Source organism: Schistocerca americana, chromosome 1 (genome assembly GCF_021461395.2).
Source record: "Schistocerca americana isolate TAMUIC-IGC-003095 chromosome 1, iqSchAmer2.1, whole genome shotgun sequence".
Taxonomy (NCBI): domain Eukaryota; kingdom Metazoa; phylum Arthropoda; class Insecta; order Orthoptera; family Acrididae; genus Schistocerca; species Schistocerca americana.
This window is the reverse complement of record NC_060119.1, coordinates 863098237-863124710: the sequence shown is the minus strand read 5'-3', so window position 1 is coordinate 863124710 and position 26474 is coordinate 863098237. Positions and strand designations below refer to the sequence as shown.

General features: G+C 47.0%; 1 protein-coding gene across 3 annotated transcripts in view; it reads right to left on the bottom strand.

The window, feature by feature from the left end:
- Window positions 1-26474, bottom strand: part of LOC124613811 (E3 ubiquitin-protein ligase Bre1) — a 286869-nt gene that overhangs the window by 181682 nt on the left and 78713 nt on the right. For all 3 annotated transcript variants that reach the window (XM_047142534.1, XM_047142541.1, XM_047142548.1), the window contains exon 7: window positions 2350-2475. In XM_047142534.1, the coding sequence (XP_046998490.1) occupies window positions 2350-2475 (126 nt within the window). The remainder of the gene's footprint in view (window positions 1-2349; window positions 2476-26474) is intronic.

Here is a 26474-nt window from a genome sequence, read left to right as displayed (position 1 = left end):
TATGAAACAATTTTGCCATTTCATGGATACAGCAGCTCTGAATTCGTACCTATTGCACGAGAAATTGGTGTTAAGTTTCGGAGACCTGACTTTCAAATTACTCTCATTGGAAATTTGCTAGAATAATACTGTGTACACATCAATTCATTCTCCCAGCATAGAAAAGCTGGACAACCTTGCCAAGTATCAGTCCCAACAAATTTGCTGGGCCATTTTTTGAAACACTGAGAACAAGTATGTGCCAACACAAACCAAAAGAACAGGAAAAAAGTAAGAAAAAAATGCATGCTTGTGAAGAGCGTGGTGCTCGACTATGTGCAATACCATGCTCTGAACTAAGTGCAATACCATGCTCTGAATTGAACAATACAAAACTAATTTCTGAGAAATTTGTTCAACAAAACTGTGTATACATTGGTCCCACCAATAACACCCTTCCCCAGAATATGAAAATAAATAAAAAATTATTTTAAAAGTATTATGAAAAGAATATAATGCTGCTCACCATACAGTGGAGATGTTGAGTCACAGACGGGCACTACAAAAAGACACTGAACAAGTAAGCTTTCAGCCAAAAGGCTGCCTCCTGAATCATGCAAAACACACACACCCCCCCCCCCCCCCCCACACACACACACACACACAAATGCACCTCTCACACATGACTACTGGCTGTGGCATTCTCACCTTGGCAGCGAGAAGCAGTGGCCTTGTGTACATGAGATGCATTTGTGTGAATGTGTGTATGTCTACTACGCGATCAGAAGTATCCAGACACCTGGCTGAAAATGACGTAGAAGTTCATGGCCCTCCACTGGTAATGCTGGAATTCAATATGGTGTTGATCCACCCTTAGCCTTGATGACAGCTTCCACTCTCACAGGCCTATGTTCAATCAGGTGCTGGAAGATTTTTTTGGGGAATGGCAGCCTATTCTTCACAGCGTGCCTCACTGAGGAGAGGTATCTATGTCTGTCGGTGAGGCCTGTCACGAAGATGGCATTCCAAAACATCAATGTAGGCTTGTGCTGTGATAGTGCCACACAAAACAAGAGGTGTAAGGGCCCTCGACGAAAAACACAACCACACCACAACACCACCGCCTACAAATTTTACTGTTGGCACTACACAAGCTGGCAGTTGACGTTCACTGGGCATTTGCTGCACCCAAACCCTGTCATCAGATTGCCACAGAGTGTACAGTGATTCATCCCTCCACACAACATTTTTCCACTGTTCAATCATTCAATGTTTACACTCCTTGCACCAAGCGAGGCATCGTTTGGCATTTTCCAGCATGATGTGTGGCTTATGAGCAGCCGCTCGACCACGAAATCCAAGTTTTCTCACCTCCCGTCTAACTTTCATAGTACTTGCAGTGGATCCTGATAGTTTGAACTTCCTCCGTGATGGTCTGGATAGATGTCTGCCTATTACACATTACAACCCCTCTTCAACTGTCAATGGTCTCTGTCAGTCAACAGACGAGGTCAGCCTGTATGCTTTTGTGCTGTATGTGTCCCTCCACAGTTCCACTTCACTATCACATCAGAAACAGTGGACCTAGGGATGTTTAGGAGTGTGGAAATCTTGCATACAGACAAATGATACAAGTGACACCCAATCATCTGACCATGTTCGAAGTGCGCGAGTTCCGCGGAGTGCCCCATTCCGCACTCACATAATGTCTAATGACTACTGGGGTCACTGATATGAGTACCTGGCAGTAGATGGCAGCACAATGCACCTAATATGAAAAACATGTTTTTGAGGGTATCTGGATACTTTTGAACACATAGTGTATTTTCACTAATTCAGAAGGAGGCCTTTTTGGCCGAAAGCTTAATTGTTCAGTATCTTTTGTTGTACCTGTCTGTAACTCATCTCCACTGTATGGTGGGTAGCAATATATCCTAGGCCTGCACAATTCCATTCATAAGCAATGAGGCAGGTGTCAACCGTAGCCTGCCACCAGCTGCTTATCTGTGCAATAAAGAGCACAGTGAAAGGGTCAACAATGTCAAACTTTACTTGGCAGAATTTATTATTTGATGCAAATGCCATAAACAAAGACTGAAAATAAATAAATAAAAAGTAACCGACATTTTGGTTGTGAATCTTGGAAGCTTTTTTCTGCATTTGTCACTTGGGAGCATCTTGTAAAACATATATTATGCTAGAAAAAGAAAAGAATTGCAGTATTTGTATAAATGAGTTGGTTGGTTTTTTTTTTTTTTTTAACTTATCTCATCTATGGAAAATGGTACATAACACTTTAGTGTGCTCAGTGTTCTGAAAGATGATGTTTAAACAGTGGATGAAGACTTAGGAAAATTGGTAAGTACTTACATCCATCTTCAGCTTTTCAACTTCTTTAAGCACCTCTCGATGTTGCTGATGCAGTTTATCTAATTCTTGTAACCTATTGTTGGCTAGTTCCCGCTGTTCCTCCACCTCTTTCTGGAGGTCTTCTAGCTGAAAATTATTTCAATAAGAATTTATAGTGTAGACTACAGAAATAGTGAAAGAAGGGGAAGATGGGGGGAGGGAATGATGTGGCACAAGCTATAGAAATAAAAAAAAACTTTGAACTTATTTTCCAGCATGCATATCAAAGTTAGTTAGTCTTTTTCAATTTTCTTGAAAGAAGCCATTTTCTTCGGCAGATTTGTCCATCTTTTTTACTCGAAATAATAACTTTTTCATCATTAGCGATTATCCGATTGTACGAAATGAAATTACATACAAGTAACTTACAATGAAACAAGAAATACAGGGTCATTACAAATGATTGAAGCGATTTCACAGCTCTACAATAACTTTATTATTTGAGATATTTTCACAATGCTTTGCACACACATACAAAAACTCAAAAAGTTTTTTTAGGCATTCACAAATTTTCGATATGTGCCCCTTTAGTAATTCGGCAGACATCAAGCCGATAATGAAGTTCCTCCCACACTCGGCGCAGCATGTCCCCATCAATGAGTTCGAAAGCATCGTTGATGCGAGCTCGCAGTTCTGGCACGTTTCTTGGTAGAGGTGGTTTAAACACTGAATCTTTCACATAACCCCACAGAAAGAAATCGCATGGGGTTAAGTCGGGAGAGCGTGGAGGCCATGACATGAATTGCTGATCATGATCTCCACCACGACCGATCCATCGGTTTTCCAATCTCCTGTTTAAGAAATGCCAAACATCATGATGGAAGTGCGGTGGAGCACCATCCTATGGTACGTTTAGCTCCCTGCTTGCTTTATTCGTCGACTTCCGCGGGCTACGCGTGAAACTTGCCCGCACGCATTCAACCGTTTCTTCGCTCACTGCAGGCCGACCCGTTGATTTCCCCTTACAGAGGCATCAAGAAGCTTTAAACTACGCATACCATCGCCGAATGGAGTTAGCAGTTGGTGGATCTTTGTTGAACTTCATCCTGAAGTGTCGTTGCACTGTTACGACTGACTGATGTGAGTGCATTTCAAGCACGACATACGCTTTCTCGGCTCCTGTCGCCATTTTGTCTCACTGCGCTCTCGAGCGCTCTGGCGGCAGAAACCTGAAGTGCGGCTTCAGCCGAACAAAACTTTATGAGTTTTTCTAGGAATCTGTAGTGTGTTGTGACCATATGTCAATGAATGGAGCTACAGTGAATTTATGAAATCGCTTCAATCATTTGTAATAGCCCTGTATATAGGAAAATATCAAATTAATGTCTTGGTTACTTATGATACACTAAAAATTATGTTATGCTTACACCATATTAAGATTCAACCAACAGCGTCAAAAGAATAACATTTAATGGCATACCTTTTAAGAATACCTGAAACATAAACCTCAACAAAGCCTTCAAGGTGTTGGGTAAAAGCAGAAAAGGAGTCAATTTGAAGGGTACATACACAGGGTGTTACAAAAAGGTACGGCCAAACTATCAGGAAACATTCCTCACACACAAAGAAAGAAAATATGTTATGTGGACATGTGTCCACAAACGCTTACTTTCCATGTTGGAGCTCATTTTATTACTTCTCTTCAAATCACATTAATCATGGAATGGAAACACACAGCAACAGAACGTACCAGTGTGACTTCAAACACTGTTACAGGAAATGTTCAAAATGTCCTCCGTTAGCGAGAATACATGCACCCACCCTCCGTTGCATGGAATCCCTGATGAGCTGATGCAGCCCTGGAGAATGGTGTATTGTATCACACCCGTCCACAATACGAGCACGGGGAGTCTCTACATTTGGTACCGGGGTTGCGTAGACAAGAGCTTTCAAATGCCCCCATAAATGAAAGTCAAGAGGTTGAGTCAGGAGAGCGTGGAGGCCATAGAATTGGTCCGCCTCTACCAATCCGTCGGTCACCGAATCTGTTGTTGAGAACACTTCGACTGAAATGTGCAGGAGCTCCATCGGGCATGAACCGCATGTTGTGTTGTACTTGTAAAGGCATGTGTTCTAGCAGCACAGGTAGAGTATCCCGTATGAAATCATAACATGCTCCATTGAGCGTAGGTGGAAGAACATGGGGCCCAATCAAGACATCACCAACAATGCCTGCCCAAACGTTCACAGAAAATCTGTATTGACGTGATTAAACAATTGCGTGCGGATTCTCGTCAGCCCACACATGTTGATTGTGAAAATTTACAATTTGATCACGTCAGAATGAAGCCTCATCCGTAAAGAGAACATTTGCACTGAAATGAGGATTGACACATTGTTGGATGAACCATTCGCAGAAGTGTACCTGTGAAGGCCAATCAGCTGCTGATAGTGCCTGCACACGCTGTACATGGTACGGAAACAACTGGTTCTCCCGTAGCACTCTCCATACAGTGACATGGTCAACGTTACCTTGTAGAGCAGAAACTTCTCTAACGCTTACATTAGGGTGATCGTCAACTGCACGAAGAATTGCCTCGTCCATTGCAGGTGTCCTCGTCGTTCTAGGTCTTCCCCAGTCGCGAGTCATAGGCTGGAATGTTCTGTGCTCCCTAAGACGCCGATCAATTGCTTCGAACGTCTTCCTGTCGGGACACCTTCGTTCTGGAAATCTGTCTCGATACAAACGTACCGCGCCGCGGCTATTGCCCCGTGCTAATCCATACATCAAATGGGCATCTGCCAACTCCGCATTTGTAAACATTGCACTGACTGCAAAAACACATTTGTGATGAACACTAACCTGTTGATGCTACGTACTGATGTGCTTGATGCTAGTACTGTAGAGCAATGAGTCGCATGTTTACACAAGCACCGAAGTCAACATTACCTTCCTTCAATTGGGCCAACTGGCGGTGAATTGAGGAAGTACAGTACATACTGACGAAACTAAAATGAGCTCTAACATGGAAATTAAGTGTTTCCGGACACATGTCCACATAACATCTTTTCTTTATTTGTGTGTGAGGAATGGTTCCGGAAAGTTTGGTCGTACCTTTTTGTAACACCCTGTATATTCAATAACATGTCAGAGCACATGAAACGCTCCATGAGAAATGTGGTGGAGTTTAAGAGTGAATTAAGTAACTTTCTGTTGGGCAACTATTTATACTACATTGAAGATCTTTTTCACAGAAACTTTCGGAATGTTGTTGCTTATTTTTAATGAATATTAACAATGTAATATAATGATATCCATAATGTTAATTTCATTGTGTTGCGCTTAAATAAAAATCACTTTTTTCCCCACATCCAAGAAAGCCCTCTTTGCAGAATCAATCAAACGCAACTAATAGGTGAGGATCAAGGATAAACTTTAGCAGGGAGAAAATGTAGGTAATCACTTACACATCAAAATCAGATGCCCTCCATTCTCATCTGACGGCAGCAAAGAGTTAGAAAACATTACGCAATGCATGGCAATAGCAACATACCATATTTACCCAAGAATAAGACGATCCGAATATAAGACGACCCCCTTTTCTTTAAGTCTCCTTGAGAAAAATTAATTTTTTAACATATGACTGATCATAATTACAATTTTTTATTGATGTAAGGTACCCACCTAAAAAGTTAACAATGCATCTAATCTAAACTTATGCCACTACTTACTGTCTACATTCCTAGAATACAAGGAGAAATAAAATAAGCAAAAAGAAATGGTTTACATTATCTTCACTGCCTTTTTTGTTCCTTTAGGCTGTGATATCACTATTTTTAATCATCACTGACATCACTGACATCAGCCTAACAAGACAGCTGTGAAACTTGCATCTCCACTGTCACTAATATTTGGCTACTTCTTGCGAGTGTGTTGCTATTTCTGAGGTTACAGTTATGGTGTGACCTGACAACACAACTTTTTTTTCTGAACGCACGCCAGATTTTGCTTCTAGGATTAGGAGAGAATGTTACAATGTCCTTTGATCCAAACACATTGGCTGCCCGCTGCTCTCTCATTGGCTGTGTAGAACCAGCACCTAACATACTCCCTATTGTTCCCATCATACCTTACAGTGAGTGTCAACAACATTGCTACTGACGTTCGTAGGTACGCCACTGGATCCAATCTGGACTTTTAGCATCTCCTGAAGAAATGTATGCTATTGTTGATTATTTGTCAAATTTTAAGATCTGTTTGATTCACAGTACAAAAGGATACAGGCAAACTGAAGCTTAAACACAGATGTTCATAAAAAGCCGAAGTACGCAGTATAGATTCCCGTGGTTGGCAGCACTAAATCTGCTGCCCACACACCACTCCCCTCCCCTCACTCTTCGTACTTCTCGGCCAAGATGATGACACCATTCCCTCTCCAACCCTTCTGTAGTGCTGTGCTTGAGCAAAAGTGAAATACAGAAGGCAATATACTTTAGAGTGCAGATCATACATGACATTAGCAACTAGTACATAAATAAAAGATTGCAATCACGATTCAGTACAATTCTCAAACTTTCACTCATCCAGGGGTCTAGTAGCATCTGTTGGTGCTACCTTAACAACGTGCCTTTCCTCTGCAATTCATTCTTGGGATAACGACTGCAGTAAGCTAGTGCAATTTATTTCATTTGTTAGACATTCAATTCTGGACTAATTCTCTATCTTGTTTCATCTGAATGTCACCGTCTTGTTCTAAAGCTGATGGCGTTTTTCCCCAGTATTCTACTATGTTAACAGTGACAATCATTACAATTTCTCATAACCAAATAAAATAATGACTTGGGTTTAGAATCAAGTAACACTTTTTGAAGGACAATATTCTCGCCTTTGAAAGTTACCTTTACTTAAAAACCAGCAAAAATTTGTTAACATGGTATCCATGAATTTAGCAGAACATTTTCTGCAAACTAGTTCAAATACAACAAAAGTTTATAAGTTGACAGAATTTAGTGCTATTTTCTCCTGTGTCTCTCACAAAATTGTCTATTTTTTAAGCAGAGCATTAGGTTGTTGTAGTGGCTAGTTCATAATTTCTTGCATGTCCCTTGCACTAGCACCCCAAAGTCAAATGTCATGTCATCGTTCCAGCAAGGTCAATACCGTATCAAGTGCTTCTGCATATCGGAAAATATCAAGCCTGTTCAAACAAAAGCATTGTTTGCTAAGCCCTACCCTTCAGAATTCTTCGAAATAAATTTGTACAAAATCTCAGCAGCCAAAGCTTCATTTGTAAATTAAGACACCCCTATATTAATCTATTAAACAATGTAAAAATATATCTAAAAACAAAGATGATGTGACTTACCAAACAAAAGCGCTGGCACGTCGATAGACACATAAACAAACACAAACATACACACAAAATACTAGCTTTTGCAACCGTTCGACGTGCCGGCGCTTTCGTTTGGTAAGTCAACATCATCTTTGTTTTTAAACAATGTAAAAATGTTTACCTCAGCACCAATAGTTTAATCTGAGAATATAAGACCACCCAGCATTTTTCGAATGACAAATTTGGGAAAAAAACCTTGTCTTATAATTGGGTAAATACAATAGTGAGCACTAGGAACTAGCAACATGGTGTTACATGATATGTTAGAACAGTACTGATTGTTATCAATGTTGTCTTTCGTAATACAACCAATTGCAATAGTATCATAAAATCTGCACCCAAATCGTCATCATCCATTAAGAAACACTGAATCCAGAAGAAATGAAACATGTATATACAATATTGTCATCAAAATGATGCCACAACCTGCACAAAGTTGGTGAAGGTTAAGTCAGCTAAACAATTCTAGGTTACTAGACAACAGTTTGGAGCAGGCAGACCCGACAGATATGAAGGAGCCACTATGCTAATGAGGAATAAAGAAAACCTCAAACTTATTTCACAGCACATCTTTAAATGATGAATAAAGCATATTAAAAGCTAGTTGGGTTACATGTGAATAATCATACATTACAAGTCTGTGGTATTAAAATACACATTTAAAAAAGAACAAGAACATTAATATTAGTTTAGAATGTGTAGTGCTATTCTATATTGTATATAAGGGAGTTTCAGTGAGTTGCGTTTGAATTGCATAGCTATGTGGGTGAGAAATGGCTGAAGTCACAGGATTTAAATTTAGGATTGGAAATATTAGATTTTAGAATGGCCTTAAATGCTATCAAATGATCTTCAGTGTTGTGTTACTAGAAATACTCAATGCTATGTTCTAAAAGTTTTGGTTTCTAAAACAAAATAAGGTAAATTTAATCTGGGTTGTTGCTAACTCAAAGTAAACAGTGAGTGAATTAGTGATTTTTCAATGTCCAAGCATAAGAGAGGTTTTTACACATTCCTCTGAAACGTACTGGACTGTGGTCTGAGGAAGGAATACATTAATGTACATATAGAATCTCAAGTGACTCTACAGACAGATGGTGGCATGAAGAAATCTAACAAGAAGAACGAGAAAGACAATTATTTCGAAATGGCCGCACCATCAATGAGAGCAAACCAAGGTGGCGTAACATGTGAAAATGTTAGGGAATAAAATCAAGCAAGGAAATGCTAAAAAAGATGTAAAGAAACAGGTGAAAAAACTTAAAAGAAGAAGGATAACAAAACTTTTACATGATAACTGAACAGCAAACACCATAAGAACAACAAAACATGCGTGTAAATGCCCTTTAAGACAGAACCTACAAAAAAATTACATCTTGTAAAATTAGGTTTTTAGTTATTAATCCATCAATAAATGCAACAAACATGTAAGTGTTATCACTGAAAAATAGACAAGGTATGTGAATTTTGTGGTGAAAAGAAATTCAAAAGCTGAACTGTCACCTGTGAAGTAAGTAAATTTTTTTTTTCAATTACAAGGTGTGTGATAAAAGTAATGAGACTTATTTTTTTCTCTAACAAAGCTTTCATTTTTTCAAACAACAATATTGCCCCTTCAAAGTAGTTCCCTTCAGCAGCTACATTCCAGCGGAGTTGCTGTTCCCAGTCTCAGTAGCACTGCTGAAATGCTTCAACTCATAAGGCCTTTAACATGTTAGTCGCAGCCTTTTAAATGTTCTCCAGAGTCCCAAAATGACATTCTTTAAAGACTTTTTCAATTTTGGGGAAAGAAAGAAGTCACGACAACTCAGATCAGGTGAATAGGGGGGCTGTGGAGCAACCGGCATGCCTTTTGAGGTCAAAAATTCTGTGATGGATGTGGCCGTGTGATATGGGGTGTGTCATGATGCAGCATCCTCTTTTCTGTAACGTGCAAATCTTCGGTCAAAATTTGATGTACAGTGAAAGTCTTTAACTGGTCACCCATCATCCTTATTGTTCAATGTCAGTCTGACCTCATAAGAGAATGCACACTTTCTATATTTTCATAGGTTTTTGAAGTTGAAGATCTCCCTGAGCAAAGTTCCTCTTCAAAGTGTTCTCGGCCTTACAAAGAAAACTCCAGAAACTTTTTATCCATCGATATGAGCATATTCAAGTGCATGAATCAGCCTAGTAGCACTTAAGTAATGCACTACCTAGGTGTGAAAGTGCCACGAGTCAGTTTCCAAGAAACAGCGAATGGCTGTAAGAACCAAGTGATCAACAGCAAAAACAGTACACAAATACATAAGGACAGACAGAGTAGTCCAAAATATGAAAGCCAAGAATCACCAAATGCATACAAAGCCACAATGGCAAACTGAAAGAAAAACCAACAGTAAGCAAATAACTGTGGGCGAAAATAAGGTTGGGAATTGGAAAGCTTCGGAAACCAACAATTGGAAGAGGACAACCCACACACACTCTTCTCCTAGCTGCACTGCTAGAGGGACTTGCCAACCGACACAAACTCTATGCAATGTTGTGCGGAGGCAGAAAACAACTTTGGATGGCCACCACTAGTGCGATCTTTATGTCCAATATTAAAACATCAATCACTCTCACTATGAAATTTGTCAATGGTGTAGAAAGAGTTGGCCACCAATAAATATCTAGGCTCCTCTTAAACTGAATTTTGTTAGTAGAAGGGCAGTCAAATGAAAACCCAACACCCGCCACAACTGGATCATGGAATGGTTCCATTGAAAAGTGATCACCACACTTATTAGGACATTTTTCCCACTAGGAAACAAGACGATGTGTCACAGAATGCAGTTGGCTGCTGATAGCTCCACAACCGCACCCACTTGTGCACTTCCTCATCTGACTGAAACCTACGTCCACACGCGTTTCTTCAGGTTGCTAAAGATGTGAAAATCACACAATGAAAGATCCAAGCTCTCAAGAGGATGCTGCAGTGTTTCCCAACCAAGTTGGTGAAGTGTAGCTTTCATTCGGTTGGCAGTGTAGGAGCAGGCATTGTCGTGCAACAGGATGATTCCGTACAACAGCATTCCTGGGCATTTTGACTTTATGGCAGATCGCAGTTGCTGCACTTTGATTGTTGTTTTACATTCAAGGAATTCTGTGAGCAGAGGGTCACTGCTGTTCAAGGAGGAGGTTGTGAGAACAGCTTAGGATTTCTTTGGTGGAGGAAATGTGGGATCATTCCATTGCTGGCTTTGCCGTCTGCTCTTGAGGTGTCTGAATGCTAACGGACAGAGTCATCCTGTTGCATGATAACGGCTGCCTCCACACTGCCAATAAGACAAAGGCTATGCTTCGGCAATTTGGTTGGGAAACACTGCAACATCCCCCATATCGCCTGGACCTTTCATTGTGTAATTTACACATCTATGGCGTCCTGAAAGAAGGCGTGTGGATACTGGTTTCAGTCGGATGAGGAAGTGCAAGAGTGGTTGCAGTTGTGGAGCTCTCAACATCCAACTGCGTTCTATGAAACAGAAATTGATTGCCTTGTCTACCAGTTGGAGAAATGTCTTAATGGGTGTGGTGATTACTTTTGAATGGAACTATTCCTTGGTCCCATTGTAGTAGGTATTCGGTTTTCATTTGACTGCCCCTCATAGTCAAACTTTTTATGACTGCTGATAAGTTATTGAAATGGTTTTCATATGTTAACAGCATAGATTATACCTTTTAAACACAGAAAAAGAATATTCAGACATACTGAATGATAATATTGCTGCAATGTCCAAGCAAATTAGTCAAAAGCGAGATTGAACAAAAATTTAAGAAGTCTTCTTAAGAAATGAGCTACTTTCAAATATGCAATTTGGATTCCATAAAGCTAAAGGTAACCTGAGGCACTATATAGAGCAAAAACATACTGTCAGCACTTGGGAACAATAACGCATCCTTGCAAAATACATTGGGATAGTACAGGGAGGGAGCGAGCGAGCAAGTGGGCGAGCGGGAAGGGCGAGCGGGCGAGGATGGAGTAAAATATGTCAACGTGTTGGAACTATTACTTCATATAATAAAGTGAAGCTAACTGGAATCTGTAGGGCAAAGGTTACAAAAAAAAATTGGCGTAAAAGAGTATGTACTTTGTTTGGAGAGTTGGTACTGTGGTTTGTACGATATGTTCCAGTAGGTCTTGGATGTTGGAGACACAATAAGACACAAACCAAGGGATGAGTAACAAGAATTGCACTTGGTTACGAGTCACCGAGGACTCACACTCAGAAAACCATTAACAAAGAGAGGACAAGAAGAACGAATGATTCAATGATGTTTCTTACAATCCTACATTTCTAATTTTGTTTTGTTTCAGTTAGTATATGACTGGCACATTACATATCCTCATATTAATAAATAAAAATTGTTTTCAACTGATAAGAAAAAAAGAACTGCTTTTTACAAAACTGAAGTAAATCATTATTTAACTGAAATTAAAAGGCAATACAAAAGGTGACCATTCACAATATAAGCACAGCACAGGGCACAGAAAAATGCATCCTAAACAGCTTACATACAAGACAGATGACATTAATACCTAAGAGGTTGAGTCTATTAGACACAGTTATAGTTTTTAGACCGCCAACTACTTCTGATGGTTGGTTGGTTGGTTTGAGGGATTAAAGGGACCAGACTGCTACCATCATCGGTCCCTTTTTCCAAATACTAAAAACACCCACAGACAATAAAAAAGAGTAACAGAATAGATCACAGATGACACAGAACAAGAGAAACTTAGACAAAGACCAGACAAGACGAACTACGAGGTGCGGCTAGAAAAAAACCGGACTGATGCTGGAAAAAACATTTATTTACAATTATTTGCAATTTCATGTTATCTCCTTCAATGTACTCTCCTCCTCGGTCTCTACACCGCTCCATACGAATTTTCCACTGTTCATAGCAATGCTGCAGATCATTTTCGGTAAGTCCATACATTACTTCCGTCGCTTTTTCTTTTACTGCTCCAACAGTCTCAAATCTAGTTCCTTTCAAAGCTGACTTGACTTTAGGGAAAAGAAAAAAGTCACAGGGGGCCAAATCAGGTGAGTAGGGTGGATGATCTAAGATGGGAATGTTGTGTTTTGCCAAAAACGTCTTCACTGACAACGCACTGTGAGCTGGGGCATTGTCTTGGTGAAGGATCCATGACTTTTTTCTCCACAAATCGTTCCGTTTTCTCCGTACTCGCTCACGTAGGGTAGTCAGGAAGCTAATGTAGTAATGCTGATTCACTGTTTGTCCCTCTGGTACCCAATCAATGTGCACAATCCCTTTGATGTAAAAAAAAAAAAAAAATCAACATTGCCTTGAATTTCGATTTTGACATTCGTGCTTTTTTTTGACGTGGTGAACCAGGAGTTTTCCAATGCATTGATTGGCGTTTAGTTTCGGGATCGTAAGTCAAAAACCACAATTCATCGCAAGTAATAACATTTTGTAAGAAGATGGGATCACTTTCAATGTTTTCCAGGATGTCAGAACACATCATTCTTCAGCGTTCCTTCTGTTCAATTGTGAGACACTTTGGAACCATTTTTGAACACACTTTGTTCATGTTGAAACTTTCATGAAGAATCTGCCTAACACTTTCCTTGTCAACTCCTGTTAACTCAGACACTGCTCTGATTGTTAAACGGCGATCTTGTCGAACAAGTTTACCGATTTTTTCAATGTTTGCATCAGTTTTTGCTGACAATGGTCTGCCAGTGCGAGTGTCATCACTGGTGTCTTCGCGGCCATCTTTAAATCGTTTAAACCACTCAAACACTTGTGTTCGCGATAAACAATCATCGCCGTACACTTGTTGTAACATTACAAACGTTTCACTTGCAGATTTTCCTAGTTTGAAACAAAATTTGATGTTAACACGCTGTTCTTTCTGTACACTCAACATTTTCCGACGCACAGACAAAACGTCAACTACTTAAAACAGACGCCACGGGCAGACTGAGTGCAGGAGGCAGATGAAACTCGAGCAGTAGGCGGAGCGAGAGTCACGTGACAGGCCACGCGACTTTCAGCCTTATTGCATTCGTTTTATTGTTTCACCAGTACTAGTCCGGTTTTTTTCTAGCCACACCTCGTAAAATCACACAGAGTGTGACGGTGGTTGGCCGACCATAGAAACAAAAAAGGAAAAGCCAACCACCGAGAAACACATTGAAAACTCGGATTAAATCGTAGGCCAATAGCCAGAATCAACACAAAAGAACATAACAAACACTCAGATTAAATGATAAAAACCCCCTGCCCGAATAAAACGTAAAACTAAGCCAGCCATGGCAGGGTCATCAGATAAAAGGGCAGGGAGTGTATCAGGCAGTGCAAATGTCTCCCTGACCACAGCTAAAAGGGGGCAGGCCAACAAAATGTGGGCCACCGTCAAAGCCGCCCCGCAGCGACATAGAGGAGGGTCCTCCCGCTGCAATAAATAACTGTGTGTCAGCCGGGAGTGGCCAATGCGGAGCCGGCAAAGGACTACTGAGTCCATGCGAGTGGCTCGCAGGGATGACCGCCACACAGCTGTCGTCTCCTTGACAGCACGGAGTTTATTACGCGTGGTCAGTTCATGCCATTCAACGTCCCATAGCGCAAAAAATTTGTGGCGTAAGACTGCCCTCATATCAATCTCTGGGAGGCCAATGTCCACAGATGGTTTACTCGTGGCCTCTTTCGCCAGGCGGTCGACATGTTCATTGCCCGGGATACCGACATGACCGGGGGTCCACACAAAGACCACAGAGCGGCCGCAACGGGCAAGAGTATGCAGGGACTCCTGGATAGCCATCACCAGACGAGAACGAGGGAAACACTGGTCGAGAGCTCATAAACCGCTCAGGGAATCGCTACAGATCACGAAGGACTCACCTGAGCAGGAGCGGATATACTCTAGGGTATGAAAGATGGCGACCAGCTCAGCAGTGTAAACGCTGCAGCCAGCCGGCAATGAACATTGTTCGGAATGGTCCCCTAGAGTTAGCGCATAACCGACACGGCCAGCAACCATTGAGCCGTCAGTGTAAACAATGCCAGAGCCCTGATACGTTGCGAGGAGGGAAAGAAAGCGGCGGCGGAAGGCCTCCGGAGGGACTGAGTCCTTCGGGCCCTGTGCCAATTCCAGCTGAAGGTGAGGGCGAGGCACACATCACGGGGGTGTACGCAGAGGTGCCCTAAAAGGAGGCAGAAGAGGTAAAGCCCCAAGTCCGCAGAGAAGCTCTCGGACGCGGACCGCGATCGTACATCCAGCCCTGGGCCAACGTTCTGGAAGACGGACGTGCGACTCTGGGAATAGTAGACGATAGTTAGGATGCCCGGGCAAGCTAAAAACATGGGCAGCATAAGCGGCCAGTAAATGTTGGCGCCTCAATCGCAGTGGAGGGACACCTGCCTCCACAAGTATGCTGTCCACAGGGCTGGTGCGGAAGGCACCAGTGGCAAGTCGTATCCCGCTGTGTAGTATTGGGTCCAGCACCTGCAATGCAGATGGGGAAGCTGAGCCATAAGCCAGGCTCCCATAATCCAGACGGGACTGGATTAGCGCCTGGTAGAGCCGTAACAGGGTAGATCGGTCGGCGCCCCAGCTGGTGTGGCTCAAGCATCTCAGAGCATTTAGATGCCACCAACAAGTCTGTTTAAGCTGCCGAATACGAGGCAGCCAAGTCAACTGGGCATCAAAAACTACACCCAAAAACCTGTGTGTCTCCACCACAGCAAGAAGTTCGCCGTCAAGATAAAGCCGCAGCTCCGGGTGAACAGTGCATCGCTGGCAGAAACGCATAACGCAGGTCTTTGCTGCCAAAAACTGGAACCCATGAGCTACAGCCCAAGACTGCGCCTTACGGATAGCGCCCTGTAGCTGACGTTCAGCAGCTGCAATGCCAATAGACCTGTAGTAAAGGCAGAAGTCATCAGCATACAGGGATGCGGAGACAGAATTTCCCACCGCTGCAGTGAGCCCGTTTATTGCAATTAAAAACAGGCAGACGAGGACAGATCCCTGTGGTACCCCGTTCTCCTGGACTCGGGAGGAACTATGGAACTATGGGAGGCCGCGACTTGCACGCGGAAGGTACGATACGACAGAAAATTGCGGATAAAGATCAGCAGAGGGCCCCGAAGACCCCATCCATGAAGCGTAGAAAGGATGTGATGACGCCATGTCGTATCGTACGCCTTCCGCATGTCGAAAAAGACAGCGACCAAGTGCTGATGGCGGGCAAAGGCAGTACAGATGGCCGACTCCAGGCTCACCAGATTGTCGGCGGCGGAGCGGCCTTTATGGAACCCACCCTGAGACGGAGCCAGAAGGCCCCGTGACTCCAGTACCCAGGTCAACCGCCGGCTCACCATCCGTTCAAGCAACTTGCAAAGAACGTTGGTGAGGCTAATGGGACGGTAGCTGTCCACCTCCAAAGGTTTCAGAATGGGGATAACAATACTTTCCCGCCATTGCGACGGAAACTCACCCTCGACCCAAATGCGGTTGTAAAGGTCGAGAGCCGTCGCTGGCAGTCCACTGAAAGGTGTTTCAGCATCTGACAGTGGATGCTATCTGGCCCAGGAGCGGTATCAGGACAAGCGGCGAGGGCACTGAAATTCCCACTCACTGAATGGAACATTGTAAGATTCTGGATGGTGGGTGCGAAAAGATAGGCTCCGTCGTTCCATCCGCTCTTTAATGGAACGGAAGGCCAATGGGTAATTGGAAGAAGCGGAACTCAGCGCAAAATGCTCTGCCAAGCTGTTGGCAATTTCGTCGGAGTCTGTACAAACTGCTCCATTCAGTGAGAGTGCAGGGACGCTGACAGGGGTCCGATAGCTATAGAGGCGACGGATCTTGGCCCACACCTGCGATGGAGAGACATGGAGGCCAATGGTGGACACATACCGCTCCCATCACTCCTGCTTGCTTTGGCGGATAAGGCTGCGGGCCCGCGCACACAGCCATTTGAAGGTGATGAGGTGTTCAATGCAGGGATGTCGCTTGTGATTCTGTAGCACCCGCTGGCGATCTTTAATCGCCTCAGCGATCTCAGGCGACCACCAAGGCACAGTCCTCCTCTGAGGCGACCCAGAAGAACGGGGAATGGAAGATTCTGCGGCAGTAACGATGACGGTGGTGACGGAGTGAACCACCGCATCAATGCCGGCATTAGAGAGAGGCTCAATAGTGGCAGTGGAGGAAAACAAGTCCCAGTCAGCCTTATTCATAGCCCATCTGCTGGGGCACCCAGAAGAGTGACGCCGTGGCAGTGACAGAAAGATAGGAAAGTGGTCACTACCACACAGATTGTCATGCACATTCCATTGGACAGACGGTAAGAGGCTAGGGCTGCAGATCGAGAGGTCAATGGCGGAGTATGTGCCATGCGCCACACTGAAGTGTGTGAAGGCACCATCATTTAAAATCGAGAGACCGAGCTGCGACAATAAATGCTCAACGGTGGCACCTCGACCTGTTGCCACTGACCCACCCCACAGAGGGTTATGGGCGTTGAAGTCACCAAGTAACAAGAAAGGCGGCGGCAACTGGGCTAGCAGCGCAGTCACGACATGCTGCGTGACATCACCATCCGGTGGTAGGTAAAGGCTGCAGACGGTAACAGCCTGTGGCGTCCACACCCGAACAGCGACAGCCTCTAAAGCTGTTTGTAGAGGGACAGACTCGCTGTGAAGAGAGTTAAGGACATAGATGCAGACGCCACCAGACACCCTTTCATAAGCTGCCCGGTTCTTATAATAAACCCGATAGCCACGGAGGGCGGGGGTTCGCATTGCTGGCAACCAAGTTTCCTGAAGAGCGATGCAGAGAAAGGGTGAAGGCTGATAAGTTGGCGGAGCTCAGCTAGATGGTGGAAGAAACCGCTGCAGTTCCACTGGAGGATGGTTGGTTGGTTGGGTTAAAGATTAAAGGGACCAAACTACAAAGGTCATCGGTCCCTTGTTTCATAAAAACACAGAGCACAGGGAAACTATCCACCAGTCAAGCGAAGCACTAAAAGAAAAACTCCGGGGGAAGAAAAGCCCCATGGTCCATTGTAAGACAACACGGAAAACAGAGCACAGCAACAAAAACAACATAGAGAACAAAGGCAGAAGGAATTAAAGCTGTACAGCAGAGGACTGTGGCTGGGTGATCACGAAAATAATAGGATGAGCCAGCCACTCTGCAACACATTAAAACCTCCAGCCTAAAAGTTTAGGGTGGAGTCGAATTACAACACAAAACTAATTAAAAGAGACAGCTCAAAAGAGGGTGAAGTTACAAGAGTTAAATGGACCTACACTCCTGGAAATGGAAAAAAGAACACATTGACACTGGTGTGTCAGACCCACCATACTTGCTCCGGACACTGCGAGAGGGCTGTACAAGCAATGATCACACGCACGGCACAGCGGACACACCAGGAACCGCGGTGTTGGCTGTCGAATGGCGAGGGCGTGTAGTGGGCATGCGGGAGGCCGGGTGGACGTACCGCCGAATTGCTCAACACGTGGGGCATGAGGTCTCCACAGTACATCGATGTTGTCGCCAGTGGTCGGCGGAAGGTGCACGTGCCCGTCAACCTGGGACCGGACCGCAGCGACGCACGGATGCACGCCAAGACCGTAGGATCCTACGCAGTGCCGTAGGTGACCGCACCGCCACTTCCCAGCAAATTAGGGACACTGTTGCTCCTGGGGTATCGGCGAGGACCATTCGCAACCGTCTCCATGAAGCTGGGCTACGGTCCCGCACACCGTTAGGCCGTCTTCCGCTCACGCCCCAACAACGTGCAGCCCGCCTCCAGTGGTGTCGCGACAGGCATGAATGGAGGGACGAATGGAGACGTGTTGTCTTCAGCGATGAGAGTCGCTTCTGCCTTGGTGCCAATGATGGTCGTATGCGTGTTTGGCGCCGTGCAGGTGAGCGCCACAATCAGGACTGCATACGACCGAGGCACACAGGGCCAACACCCGGCATCATGGTGTGGGGAGCGATCTCCTACACTGGCCGTACACCACTGGTGATCGTCGAGGGGACACTGAATAGTGCACGGTACATCCAAACCGTCATCGAACCCATCGTTCTACCATTCCTAGACCGGCAAGGGAACTTGCTGTTCCAACAGGACAATGCACGTCCGCATGTATCCCGTGCCACCCAACGTGCTCTAGAAGGTGTACGTCAACTACCCTGGCCAGCAAGATCTCCGGATCTGTCCTCCATTGAGTATGTTTGGGACTGGATGAAGCATCGTCTCACGCGGTCTGCACTTCCAGCACGAACGCTAGTCCAACTGAGGCGCCAGGTGGAAATGGCATGGCAAGCCGTTCCACAGGACTACATCCAGCATCTCTACGATCGTCTCCATGGGAGAATAGCAGCCTGCATTGCTGCGAAAGGTGGATATACACTGTACTAGTGCCGACATTGTGCATGCTCTGTTGCCTGTGTCTATGTGCCTGTGGTTCTGTCAGTGTGATCATGTGATGTATCTGACCCCAGGAATGTGTCAATAAAGTTTCCCCTTCCTGGGACAATGAATTCACGGTGTTCTTATTTCAATTTCCAGGAGTGTATAAAAGCCAATTGCGCGAATAAAACTTAAAACCCGATCTGCCATAGAGACATTGTCACCTAAAAGAGATGATAAAGCACCCTGGAGATTAAAAGTTCGCCTGAGGGCGGTTAAAAGAGGACAGTCCAACAATATATGGGCCACCGTCATATTCGCACCACAGCGACAATGAGGAGGGTCCTCTCGACGCAGCAGATGACCATGCGTCAGCCAAGAGTGGCCAATGCAGAGCCTACACAGAACAACAGAATCCCTGCGAGAGGCCCGCATGGAGGAACCCCACACAGTCATCGTCTCCTTTACCTGCCGCAGCTTGTTGGGTGCAGACAGAGTGCGCCATTCGTCTCCCCACAATCCAAAGACCCGACGGTGCAAAACGGCTCTCAGATCAGTTTCCGGGAGGCCGATCTCCAACGGCAGTTTGCGGGTAGCCTCTTTGGCTAACTTGTCGGCGAGTTCGTTTCCCGCGATCCCAACGTGTCCTGGGGTCCATATGAACACCACCGAACGACCACGCTGTTCAAGAGCGTGGATGGACCCCTGGATGGCAACAACAATGGGATGGCATGGGTAGCACTGGTCAAGAGCCTGTAGACTACTGAGCGAGTCACTGCAAATGACGAAGGACTTTCCAGTGCTGGTACGAATATGCTCAAGGGCACGAAAAATGGCTGTCAGTTCCGTGGTGTAAACACTGCAGCCTTCCGGCAAGGAGCGCTGGTCGACATAGTCCGCATGAGCATAAGCGTACCCCACACGGCCATCAACCATCGAGCCATTGGTATAGATAACCTCCGAGGCATGGTACTCGCCTAGGAGAGCAAGGAATTGGCGGCGCAAGACTGCAGGAGGAACTGAATCTTTCGGCCATCGGGAAAGTTCCAGCCGAAGCTGCGGCCGACGAATACACCAAGGTGGTGTATGTGGGCGGACCTGAAAAGCAGATGGAAGAGGCAAAGACTCGAGTTCACTAAGGAGTGACCGAACACGGATCCCAATTGCGTGGCCTGATCGCGGCCGCCGGCGTGGAAGATGGACTGCCGCATCGGCGAAAAGGAGACGGTAGTTAGGGTGACGGGGAGAACAACGGACGTGGGCAGCATAGTTGGCTAAGAGTTGTTGACGCCGAATGTGGAGCGGAGGAACCCCAGCCTCAGCAAGTAGGCTATTAACAGGACTGGTGCGGAATGCTCCTGTCGCCTGTCGAACCCCACAGTGGTGAACGAGGTCCAGCAGTTGCAACGCTGAGGGCGACGCTGAGCCATACGCCACACTCCCATAATCCAGTCCGGACAGCACAAGGGCTTTGTAGAGCTGCAGCAGCGTGTTACGGTCTGCACCCCAAGTTGTGTTGCTGAGGCAGCGGAGGGCATTCAGATGCTGCCAGCACTGACGCTTGAGCTCACGAATATGTGGAAGCCAAGTAAGCCGGGCATCGAACAGCAATCCCAGAAAACGGTAAGTGTCAACAACCCTGAACTTAGCATCCTGAAGATAGAGCTCAGGGTGGGGATGGACAGTGCGACGCCGACAAAAGTGCATAACACAAGTCTTCGCAGGAGAAAACTGAAACCCATGGGCTAGGGCCCACGCCTGCGCCTTGCGTATGGCTCCCTGCAACCGACGTTCGGCAACAACAATGGTGGAGGAGCTGAAAAAGATACAGAAATCGTCAGCATATAACGTGGGTGAGACAGACGACCCTACTGCTGCTGCAAGGCCATTAATGGCCACAAGGAAAAGGGGCACGCTCAATACAGAGCCCTGTGGAACGCCGTTCTCCTGGATATGAAGTGAACTATGGGATGTGCCAATTAAAACGCGGAATGTCCGAACAGATAAAAAAATCTGAATAAAAATGGGGAGAGAGCCCCGGAGACCCCACCCGTGCAACGTGGCGAGAATATGGTGCCGCCACGTCGTGTCATATGCTCTGGAGAGGTCGAAAAAGACGGAGACGAGGTGTTGGCGCCTGGAAAAAGCAGTGCGGATTGCAGACTCAAGGAAGACCAAAGTATCGGCGGTGGAACGGCCCCGACGGAAGCCGCTCTTTCATGGAGCCAGAAGACCCCGAGACTCGAGCAGCCAACACAGCCGTCGACTCACCATGCGTTCCAGCAGCTTGCACAGAGTATTTGTTAAGCTGATGGGCCGATAACTATCCACAGTAAGCGGGTCCTTACCAGGCTTCAGCACCGGAATGATGGTACTTTCTCGCCACTGCGACGGAAAGACACCATCACCCCATAGGCGGTTGAAGATGGCAAGAACACATCGCTGACAGTCCGGGGACAGGTGTGTGAGCATCTGATTGTGGACGCCATCTGGCCCAGAGGCTGTATCGGGGCACTGTGCCAGGGCGCTCTGGAGTTCCCACAAACTAAATGGGGCCTTATACGCCTCAGGGTGGCGAGAAGCGAAAGAAAGCCGTTTGCCTTCCTCCCGGCGTTTGAGTGCGCGAAACGCAGGCGGGTAATTCCCCGACGCAGAGGCCCGAACATAGTGCTGTGCGAAATGCTCGGCGATTGCATCGGCATCGATGGATACTGCCCCGTTGATGGTAAGCCCGGGGACACCTGTAAAGTACTGCAATCCAAAGATGCGCCGAATCTTCAGCCACACCTGGGAGGGGGAAGTACGGGAACCAATGTTGGAAACGTACCTCTCCCAACACTCCTGTTTCCGCCGTTTGATAAGCCTCCGTACCTGAGCACGGAGACGTTTGAATAAAATGAGGTTCTCTAAAGACGGGTGCCGCTTATGTCGCTGAAGAGCCCGCCGACGTTCTTTAATGGCGTCAGCGACCTCTGCAGACCACCAAGGCACCGACTTTCGCCGGGGGCACCCTAACGAACGAGGAATGGTACGTTCCGCAGCGGAAACAATCGCTGCAGTCAGTGTCTCAACCGCCACATCGATGGTACCATGGGGGAGAGAGTCAACAGTGGCAGCAGAGAACGTGTCCCAGTTTGCCTTGCTAAATGCCCATCTAGGCGAGCGCGCAAGGGAGCGACGCTGTGGTAGTGAAAGGAAGATCGGAAAATGGTCACTACCACACAAGTCCTCGTGGACTCTCCAGTGGACCGATGGTACAAGCCCTGGGCTGCACAACGACAGATCTATGGCCGAGAACGTGCCATGCCCCACACTGAAATGTGTGGCAGCGCCAGTGTTTAAGAGGCAGAGGTCGAGTTGGGAGATGAGATTCTCGACCTCCCTGCCTCGGCCAGTAACCTTCGTTCCACCCCACAGGGGATTGTGGGCGTTAAAATCCCCCAGGAGAAGAAAAGGCATGGGGAGTTGGGCGACAAGTGCAGCCAATTCGGTCAGGGAGACTGTACCACCTGGAGGGAGATAGACACTGCAGACGGTTATGTCCTGGGTAGTCCTTACACGGACAGTCACAGCTTCCAATGATGTTCGAAGGTGCACAGGAGCACTATATACAGAGGTAAGGACATACACGCAGGCTCCAACTGACACACAATTGTAAGTGCTACGGTTGCAGTAATAGCCCCTGTATCCACAAAGCACAGGGGTCCGCATTGCCGGGAACCAGGTTTCTTGGAGGGCAATGCAGAAAGCAGGTGTCAGGCTTAGAAGCTGCTGTAGCTCAGGGAGATGGCTAAAATAACCGCCACAATTCCACTGGAGGATTATACAAAGCGTGTCCGGTAGGGGCATTCAGGCACTGAAAAGGCAAATTACTTGGCAGGGTCACATGCTGCCACCGACTGAGCGACGGACGTCACTACGGCCATCGTTTCTGAGGAGACGGCGAGATCAAGGTCATCAGGGGACGCAAAGAGCTCGACCTCGTCCTCAGAGGCTGAGCTGACAGGGAGCTTTGGTGCAGGAACCACTGGGTCCTTATCCTTCTTGGAGAGCTTCCTCTTCTCTCTCTTGTCTTTGGGAGGAGGGTTGGCATGCTGGGAGGGCTTTCCTGACGCATTATCAGGAACAGAGGAAGAGCGTGAAGCCCTTCGACCAGCAGCTGGTGGCTTCTTCAACCACTGGCTAGTGGTCCTTGGAAGGGACTCCCCCAAGGGATCCCTTCCGAACAAGTGAGGCCGGAGGAGGCTGTTGCGTCTCCGGCTGAGCGGCCGGAGAGAGCTGTCGCTTCTCCAGCTGAGGAGCCGGAGAGGGCTGTCGCCGCTCCGGCTGAGAGTTGGGGACTAACGTCCCCGGTTGCTTGGGGCGCACTGCTCCCAAACTCGGTGTTTTGGGAGCAGTGGAAGAGAGAGCGGCCTGTCCCAGCGGTGGGGCAGACGTTACTTGATTTCTCTGTGGGCCAACAGAGAAGGTAGTCTGTGCAGGAGCTGGTGGCGGCAGTGTGACGGTAGCATAACTCCGCAACAGAGGTGTAGGGGTGAGTCGTCCTAATTTCTTCTTTGCCTCTTGGTAGCTTAAACGGTCCAAGGTCTTAATTTCTTGTATCTTCCGCTCTCGTTGATAGACTGCACAGTCTGGTGAGCAGGGAGAATGATGCTCCCCACAGTTAACGCAGGTGGGAGGCGGAGCACATGGAGCATTAGGATGTGGAGGTCGTCCACAATCACGACACGTGGGGCTGGAAGTGCACCTGGAGGATATGTGTCCGAATTTCCAGCACTGGAAGCATCGCATAGGGGGCGGGACATAGGGCTTGACATCGCACCGGTATATCATGACCTTGACTTTCTCAGGCAAGCAGTCGCCCTCAAAGGCCAGGATGAAAGCACCGGTAGCGACCCTATTGTCCTTCGGCCGCCTAAAGACACGACGGACAAAGTGTACACCTCGTCGTGCCAGGTTCTCACGTAGCTCGTCATCAGACTGTAGCAGAAGATCTTTATGAAAAATAATCCCCTGGACCAAATTTAAGGACTTATGGGGAGTGACAGTAACGGGGATGTCACCGAGCTTCTCACAGGCGAGTAATGCCTGGGACTGCGCAGATGAAGCTGCTTGTATCAAAATGGCTCCGCTCCTCATTTTGGAAAGAGACGCCACTTCCCCAAACTTATCTTCGAGGTTGTGCACGAAGAAAAGAGGCTTAGTCCCCAAAAACGAATCCCCATCAGTTCTGCTGCATACAAGGTATCGTGGCGAATACGGCTCCTGTCTGTCTGCAGCCCTACGTTCCTCCCATGGTGTGGCTAGGGAAGGGAACGAGTTCGGGTTATACGTCACAGCGTTAAATTCCACCTTACCACGCTTAGAGACATTGGCGGTCGGACGACCACCAGATTGAGATTTCACCCGCTTCATTGCGGGGCATCCGCCCCGATGCCACCCACTCCGACCAGGGGCTCTCCCCACAGGCGCCACCCAGCCACAGCAAAGGCCACCTGGCAGGATGGCCGTTGCCGGGAGTCCCGATGCCCCAGAGAGACGAGCATCTACTCCTTGGCTTACGTGGGGAGGTGTCAGCTCAGGCATCGGCAGTACGATCCCTGTGTTGTCAGGGGGCTACAACCTAGAGGGTACATGACGACCCCACCACAATGGGCTGGCTACCGTGCTGGATTTTGGGTGCCATGGGTATGCCATCGTGATCGTGGGTGCTGGTGGTGACACATTAAGGGCGGTACTTAAACAATACATCAGGTGTCTATGCCCAAAATGAGGGATGGAGGGTGCAGGTATGACGCCAAGACGATCAAGAGTGCCAAGGTCATAGGGCACAGAGGACTGATGGTGCACCACGTAAGGTGTCCTTCCCCAAAAGGCTCGTACTTCTGAGGAATTTGGAAAAATGGAGGTCAAACCCGAATGGGGACCATCACACTAAGGCCAAAACGTTTGAGACTCCTTTTAGTCGCCTCTTACGACAGGCAGGAATACCGCGGGCCTATTCTTACCCCCGAACCCGCAGGGGGGGCTGCAGGATGGTATTGTCTATGTCTGAGAAAGGCGTGACGGGACTGGGAAGGCAGATTACGCTGCTGGGTCACCTGCTGCCTCCGATTGAGCACCTGTGCTAGTGCTATCCATGGTGTCTGAGGGACCGGCGAGATCGAGGTCCTCAGCGGACGCCAGAATCTCCACCTCGTCCTAAGACGCAGAGCTTGTAGGAAGCGGTGAGACGGGTGCCACCGCACTGTTGTGATTTTTATGAAGCTTTTTCTTTTTCTGTGTCTCTCTCTGTGCCTTCGGTGGTTCAGGCTGGGAGGACTTCCCCGGTTCAGTCTCAGGGATGGACAACGACCGTGAGGCCCTACAACCAGCGACCAGTGGTTGTCTGAGCCATTCGCGGGTGTCCGCTTTTAAACCGGTCGGAACTTGCGAAGGGAGGTCCCCAAGGGACCCCTTCCTGGTGAGAGAAGACGAAGAAGTCTTACGCTCCTCTGGCTGGGAAGGGGGAACTGATCTCCCCGATGGTTTGGGGGGGGGGGGGGGGGGTTGCTCCTGAAGTAGATGGAGCAGGAGCAACAGGGAGTGAAGTGCCCCCCACAACCAAGGGGGCTGGTGAAGTCTGACATAGCTGAGAGGCAACTGTACGTGACGACACGGAAGTGGATCGTACTGGTGTTGCAGCAGCGGCATAACTTGTTGGCATAGGCACAGGATGTAACCGCTCATATTTCCGCCTAGCCTCGGTGTAGGTCAGGCGGTCCAGGGTCTTATATTCATTATCTTCCTTTCTTTCTGGAATATCCTACAGTCCGGTGAGCAGGGGGAATGGTGTTCTCCGCAGTTAACACAGATAGGAGGCGGGGCACATGGAGTATTGGGATGCGAAGGACGTCCACAATATCTACACGTGATGCCGGAAGTACAGCGGGATGACATGTGTCCGAACTTCCAGCATTTAAACACCGCATTGGAGGAGGGATATATGGTTTCACATCACAGCAGTAAACCATCACCTTGACCTTTTTGGGTAATACATCACCCTCGAAGGCCAAGATGAAGGCACCAGTGGCGACCTGATTATCCCTCGGACCCCGATGGACGCGCCGGACGAAGTGAACACCTCCCCGATGGACGCGCCGGACGAAGTGAACACCTCGTCGTTCTAGGTTGGCACGTGGTTCATCGTCGGACTGTAGAAGAAGATCCCTGTGGAAGATAATACCCTGGACCGTATTTAAACTTTTATGGGGAGTGATGGTGACAGAAACATCCCCCAACTTGTCACAAGTGAGCAACCTCCGTGACTGGGCAGAGGATGCTGTTTTGA